This window comes from Tupaia chinensis, unplaced genomic scaffold, assembly GCF_000334495.1.
Source record: "Tupaia chinensis unplaced genomic scaffold, TupChi_1.0 Scaffold000159_1, whole genome shotgun sequence".
In the NCBI taxonomy this organism is placed as follows: Eukaryota; Metazoa; Chordata; class Mammalia; order Scandentia; family Tupaiidae; genus Tupaia; species Tupaia belangeri.
The window spans coordinates 4072598-4078945 of NW_006159630.1; the positions used below are offsets into that span (position 1 = coordinate 4072598).

Genomic DNA, 6348 nt, shown 5'->3' on the forward strand with positions numbered 1-6348 from the left:
GCCCAACAGACCCCGCCCCAGCCCGGGGCCCACCCCTAACGCAACGGACGCCACGCCCCGTCAGGTCCCGCCTCCACCAGCCGCCCCAGCCGAGGCCGCGCCCCCATGGCCCCGCCCCCACGCCGAGGCCACGCCCCTATACCGTCCCGCCCCAGCTCAGAGGCCGAGAGCTCTGCAACGGCAGGCTCAGTCCTGCGTCCCTGTCCCTTCAGGCCCCTATGGACACTCACCCACACCAGCTGCTTCCTCAGCCCTTGAATGGCCCTCGCATTGGCCTGGGACTGGGAGATGCACACGGTCAGGACTAGGCTGCGGGCAGGCGGGGTTCAAGGTCAGTCAACCCTCCTGCAGCCACTCCGCCTCCTTGATTTCCTCCCTCCTCACCCCAGCCTCTTGAACTGCTGTCCTGGGGTCGTGGCTTGCTCTCTGACTGCCAGGGGCATGCGCACTCGCCAGAGACAAAGGTGCGCCTGTGCATGCACGCACGCATGCACGCACACTCCGCAATGGGGCATGCAGGGCATGGTCACAGGGCGATACCTTTTCCTCCAACCTGTCAATATTTGGGGCATTAGGCAGGGGCACCCCAGTAATTTCCAAGCTGCCAGGACCGCTTATGGCCCTGCGTATGCCATGCGGTTCCCGGTTCCCAGTGCGCAGCCTTCAACACAGAGGTGGGGCCGGCCCCTGGGGCTTGCTTTCTTTCTTTTTTCATTAGTTTTGTTTCTTATTCCCCTGGGGTCTTGTCTCTGCACATCACTTTATCTGAAGACCCTCTCCCTCAACAAGCCTTCACCCCCTCCTCTAGCGAGAGGGTACAAATGCCTCAGCAGCTTTGGCTTGGAGACCTCTGCACCAGGCTCTGGGATGTGCAGTCCCTCCAGGTGGGGCCCAGGTGCCTAAGGCCTGCCACCTGCCTCTGGGGCCCGTGCTCCATCCGGGGCCTCTGCTCCCCTTGGCTTCCTGACTACTCCTGGGTCCCGCGAGACTGGCTGGGGTGCTGAGGCCTAGACCACCCCACGGGCCTCCCTCCGTTGGTGCCTGTCCTAAGAAGCACCTGAGCAGGACGAGGAGGGGGAAGCTGAAGGCGTGGGAGCCCAGGTACTGGAGGATACGTTGGCCCGTGGGTGGGAGCCGGAGGGCCACCAGCTCTGGGACCACCTGCCAGGGGGCCGAGTAGTTGGTGAAGAGGCCGCAGTCCCAGGAGGAGTGGACACTGGAGAGAGAGGGCGGCAGGGGCTGGAGTCGGGCCCATGGCAGCTGCCCCCCCGCTCCCGGCCCCCACCTGTCCACACCTGCTGACCACATAGCCCAGGGGCCCCGCAGCCAGGAGCAGGCCCAGCAGGAGCACCAGCTGGAAGAAGAAGGTGGAGCTGGAGGCGCGGAAGAGCCGTGGGGACGCCCTGGAGTTCCTCAGGAGGGTGTACTGGGGAGCGAGCAAAGGGGTGCGGACATCAGTGCAGTCCGCAGACCTGCAGTGGCGGCGGGCAGCACTGGGCAGGGCCCACAGGCCTCGAGCCCAGCTCTCCCTGGCCCCGGCTCCCTCCCAGCCAGAGACCTCACCCTCTTTATGTAGAAGGTGAGGAAGATAAAGATGCCGTTGAGGAGGGGCAGCAGGGGGCAGTAGAAGAGGCCCATCCAGGTGACCGTCTGCCCTGTCACAATGTCCAGCACGTTCTTGGGTACCAGGAACTCCTCCCGGCCCAGCCAGGCCCAAAAGCGGCCTGGGAACCGGTCCACCAGCAGCCTAGGAGGACGGGAAGGTCCAGGTCCCCACCGTGTAAGAGGCCTGTGCGAGCCCCGCGGTCACGGCCACAGGCCGTCACTTGCCTGTTTGGTCCGTGGTGGTCGCTGTTGTGCCCAGACACCCCCTGCACATGCCCTGGGCTCACCTCCGAGGTAGGCTGACGAGGAAGGTGAAGGCCACGGTGAGGAGGAAGTTGAAGATGCCCAGCTTGTACATCTCCTCTCCCACGGCGTTCTCCCAGCACTGGGTGCAGAGAGGGGCCCCATCATGGCTGCGCCCTCGGCCCCCTGGCCCCCACCTGCTGGTATTGGAGCTGGGCCTGGAGTCCGACCTGAGAGCTGGAACCCGCTTTGAAAATAGGGCCAGAGCAGGGAACCCATAATGTGGCTACAACCCTTCCTGCGGCTTCTCCCGGAGGTGAGACCCAGAGGGGGACAGGGACACCAAAGGGCCATGCCAGGGCTCTGCGGAGGGAGACCTGGTAGTCGCAGGCGTTGTAGCCATAGGGCTCGCAGCTGGTCTTCTTGGTGCCCACGCACAGCATGGTCTGCCCCAGCGAGAAGGAGAACATGGCCAGGCTGGCCAGCTTCAGCACCACGCACCTGGGGACGGGGCCGATCAGGGAGGGCCCAGGTGTACAGTCCCGTCTTGTCCTGGGCCCCATCCTTTCACGCTGCTCAGTGTGCAGCTACGTTCCCAGAACTGGTCTCCGCAAGTCTCGTGGAGAATCGGTTCGGGAAACGGTAAGCACTGCACAGTCCAGCCACCCTGCCCCACCTGCATGGGATCAGGACAGCCCTGCAGACCTGTGACCTGCCGGGATCCACTCCTCTCAGCCCGTTCACATCCTGGCCCGCGCACATGGTCGCGGTCAGAACCACACGCCACCCCTGCTTGCTGGACGGTGCCCAGTGCACGTAAGGTGGTGGCCCACACCGAGAAATGACAGGCAGGTTCTCTGGGAGGGTGGGCAGCTTGGTGCTGGCGTGTGGTTGGGGACAGTGGCTTTCCTACTGAGAGAGGCTGGGAGGCTGGGTGGGTGGGGCTTTTTTTGTAATGATCATTTCGATTTTTATCATGTTATAACCTATTGACAATAATGATTCAGAGCAAACCAGACCCAGCTGACGTCTGAGGAAGCAGAGAAGCAGGCAGGGCTGAGTGGGGCGAGGGGCAGGACGGGACGGAACCCACGGGCTGCACATGAAGATTTCAAGGGCGCGGGATCAGAGAGGAACTAGGGTCGGGAAGGCACCTGAGAGCTGAGACAGGAAATGGCAGAGCCTGGGGTTGGGGGGGCTTGCATGTGAGTCTGCACCCAGCAGGCATTGCGAGCTTGACCGTGGCTGGAGTGAACCCCCGTTCATCTGTGCAGTGGGCATGGGTGACATGAGGGCAGTGGAGCTGTGTGTCCAGTGTTAAGCTGGTTCCCAATGTGCCCTGGCTAACAGACACTTGCCCCTCGGAATGGCTGGTGCTTGGCCGGACTGCTGGCTTCCCCTGAGGCTGGGGGCCTGGAAAAGCGTAGACCTGGGCCCCTGAGGCCATGTGTTCCAAAGGGCCCACATGCAGAGGGCATGACGGGAGTCTCCCAGCTTGGGACCCTGGTGCCAGGTGACCGCCAAGACAGAGCAGCAGAACTCAGACTCTCCTGCGCCTATCCCCACCTCGGCCCACTAAGGTGGTGCTCACCAGACGAGGGTGAGGTTGACCTCGGTGCTGGGAGGGTAGTTCTCTTGCTGGACCAGGAATACGAACAGCAGGGGACCCAGGAAGTTGACCAGGGCGATGACACCTGGGGGCAGGTACTGGAGCAGCACAAACAGGGGCTCCTGTGGAGAGAACACGGTGGGACCACGGGCTGGAGAGCCTGTCGTGCCCTCACCCCGATGCCCCTCAGGTGTACCCTGCTGTGAGCGATCCGGAAGCCGCCGCTGCCAGTGGAAGCGTGGCGGTCAGCGGGAATGCTGGTCAGGGCCAGTCCGGCCGGCTGTGACCTTGGAGCCAAGGCCGCTTTAGCCTCCCTGGGCCTCCGTGTCCTCAGCTGCCAAGTGGGACCATTCTGTCACCATCCACAGTTCTGGCTGGTACCTCCTTGTTGTCCTGCGAGTACTTGGTGGCCCAGAAGATGGCGCTGATGGCTCCAGCCACCAGGAGCCCCATGAGGACATTGACCCGCAGGTAGGTGATCAGGTGGCAGACCCTCTGGGAGCGGGACTGCTGTTGCTTCTGCAGGAAGCGCTGGGCCTCCTGCAGCTCCACCTGCCAGGTGGGCAGAGGCCAGGTGAAGGCAGGGTGGCAGGGTGGGGGCAGGGCAGGGCGCCCGAACCGCGCTATAGTCATGCACTCTCACATACGTGGGCGCGCACACACACCCTTTCATGCACGCTCACTCTTGCACACACCTTGAACTCGTTGCTGATCTCATGCTTCTTGATGGTGGCCGCTTCCTGTACCCGGATGCAGAAGTCCCAGGAGGAGAAGACCTTGGCACTGAGAGGCGCCCTGTAGCCCGGACCCAGGAGGGGCTTCTGAGGCAGCCCCTTCACCATCCTGGAGGGGTGGGGAAGGAGGCCAGGGCTGTTGCAGGAGAGGCACCTCCATCCACCAGCCTCAGCTGTGGCTCAGCTCTAGGTCCAGGGTATGAAAGGCCTGGCAGTCCCAGGTGGGGAGACAGAGGCAGGAGCTCCCACTCTGCAGACAGGATGTGTTTGAACTGAGAAATGACTGGGAGCCTTGCTGACAGGGGCCAGGGCCTTCCTGCCACCTTGGGGATGCCCTGCCAAGGGAGGGACGATCAGGGAAGACTGCCTGGAGGGGCTGGGCTGTGCTCTCACCGCTGCAGAGTCCCGCAGAAGCAGAGGAGCAGGCAGGCCAGCGGGCTGAGGAGGTAGGCCAGGCGGATGCTGTATGCGGAGCTCCTCTCGGGCCCTGCCCGGTACCCACCGTAGAACAGATAGGTGTTGTTAAAGGCCTGGGGACACGGATGAAGACAGCTGAGCGGGGCTCGGTGCTGCGCGCTGCTCTGAGATCCATGCCTTAACTCACCAACCCCTTCACAACCCCATGGTTACGGCACTGGACTCCCACGTACTCCAGCACGGTTTGAGTCCCAGACTTGGCGGCTTAAATTCACACTGGGCACATATGTGTATGTACTCAAGATCCCCAGAGCTGGGGGACATGGGGCCTCAGCCTCTCTCTGACCACCATTTCATCGGCCCCACCAGCCTATCCATGTAAAACTGTCCCGCAGGGGCCAGCAGGTGGCATGGAGATTAAGGTGGCTGGATTCCACATGGCCAATGTGCAGCTCAAGTCCTGGACCCGGCAGCTCAGAAAGCACACCGGGCGTGTGAGCATGGGTGCCCGAGACCCTACCAGGAGGAGAGATGGAGAAGGGACTGTGGCCTGGCCGGCCCCCCTGGTGGTTCACTTTCCCTCTCTCCCTCCCTCTGGTGAGTGACATCCTACAGTAAAACTAAAACAACCCCCAAAACTGTCTCCCAGAAGCCAAAGGCCTTTGGAGGTTCTTTCAGACTGGGGTCCCCTAAAGCCGGTTCCCTGGAGCTCCCAGGCCCCCTGGACCATGGCCAGGATAGACCCCCTCACCCTGCCAGTTAAAACATTCCAAAGTTGATTGTGGAACTTCGGAGCTCCAGTCTGCGGTCCGTGGCTGCGGGGGCAATGCAGGGCTGTGGAGGAGGGAGGGGACAAATAGGAGGGTCCTCAAGGCAGAGGGGAGGCTGCCCCTAGCACCCTTAGCCCCACCCTGGGGAGGTTTGCGCAGGGCACTGAGGCACCGCGCCACGGAAAAGGCGGGTCAGGGAAGCCCCGGGGGTGGTGGGCGCAGACATGAAGCTGCCCCCAGGCTCTGGCTCGCCCGGACTCTTTGGCGCGGGTGGGGGGGGCGCGTGGGGAGTCTCCTTTCTGGCCGCGCACTCACTCAGGTTGAGGGCGGGGCCTGGCGCAGGGGGGCGGAGCCAGGCCAGGGGCAGCAGCACGAAGCCGGTGGTCAGCAGCAGGGTGAGCAGGTTGAGCAGCAGCAGGAAGCGCAGGAAGGTGAAGTAGGACTGGATTCCCGTGCCAAAGAGGCCTGTGGGGGCAGCACAGTGCGTCAGGGGGCAGAGCAGGGCCCGGCCGAGCCTCCGAGGGCTGGCCAGCCGGCGGCGTGGAGGTGCCCGGCCGGCGCCATCCGCAGGAGTCGCTTCAGTGGCAGCGTCCAGAGGCCTCCCTAGCAGTTCCTCGGCCAGTCACCAGGGGGTGCTGTCGCCCGCGGGGGCTCGCACCTGGCTGTGCCGGCGCGGGGGGGGGGAGGGTGGGGGAGCTGACCCGCGGGGGCCACCCGGCAATGGCAGGCGGGATGACGCCCTTCGCCCTTCTACACGTCGGACATTAGGACTCTGGAGGCGGCGGCGTGCGAGTCCTACCCCCGATCTCGTAGAGCGCGCCTTCCCAGAGCCCGAAGCCGCGGGCCAAAAAAAAATGCCTGGAATGGGCGTGACGACGGGCACCCTGAGCCTCCCGCCTGCGCCCCCGGTGGGCTCCACCCCTCCCCACGGGCGCGCCCTCCCGCTGCGCCCAGGCCCGGCCTCGCACCC

At 64.1% G+C, this 6348-nt stretch overlaps 1 protein-coding gene across 1 annotated transcript in view; it reads right to left on the bottom strand.

Moving 5' to 3' along the window:
- The window catches only part of TMC8 (transmembrane channel like 8), a gene marked incomplete at its 5' end in the record, with an annotated part of 25916 nt that extends 19690 nt beyond the window's left edge, over positions 1 to 6226 (bottom strand). The window contains 13 exons of the mRNA XM_027770809.1: positions 231 to 309; positions 1058 to 1216; positions 1296 to 1426; positions 1564 to 1747; positions 1893 to 1990; positions 2226 to 2349; positions 3440 to 3579; positions 3839 to 4009; positions 4153 to 4300; positions 4585 to 4721; positions 5360 to 5442; positions 5694 to 5843; positions 6178 to 6226. Of these exons, the coding sequence (XP_027626610.1) occupies positions 231 to 309; positions 1058 to 1216; positions 1296 to 1426; positions 1564 to 1747; positions 1893 to 1990; positions 2226 to 2349; positions 3440 to 3579; positions 3839 to 4009; positions 4153 to 4300; positions 4585 to 4721; positions 5360 to 5442; positions 5694 to 5843; positions 6178 to 6226 (1653 nt within the window). The remainder of the gene's footprint in view (positions 1 to 230; positions 310 to 1057; positions 1217 to 1295; positions 1427 to 1563; positions 1748 to 1892; positions 1991 to 2225; positions 2350 to 3439; positions 3580 to 3838; positions 4010 to 4152; positions 4301 to 4584; positions 4722 to 5359; positions 5443 to 5693; positions 5844 to 6177) is intronic.
- Between the last annotated feature and the right edge of the window lie 122 nt (positions 6227 to 6348).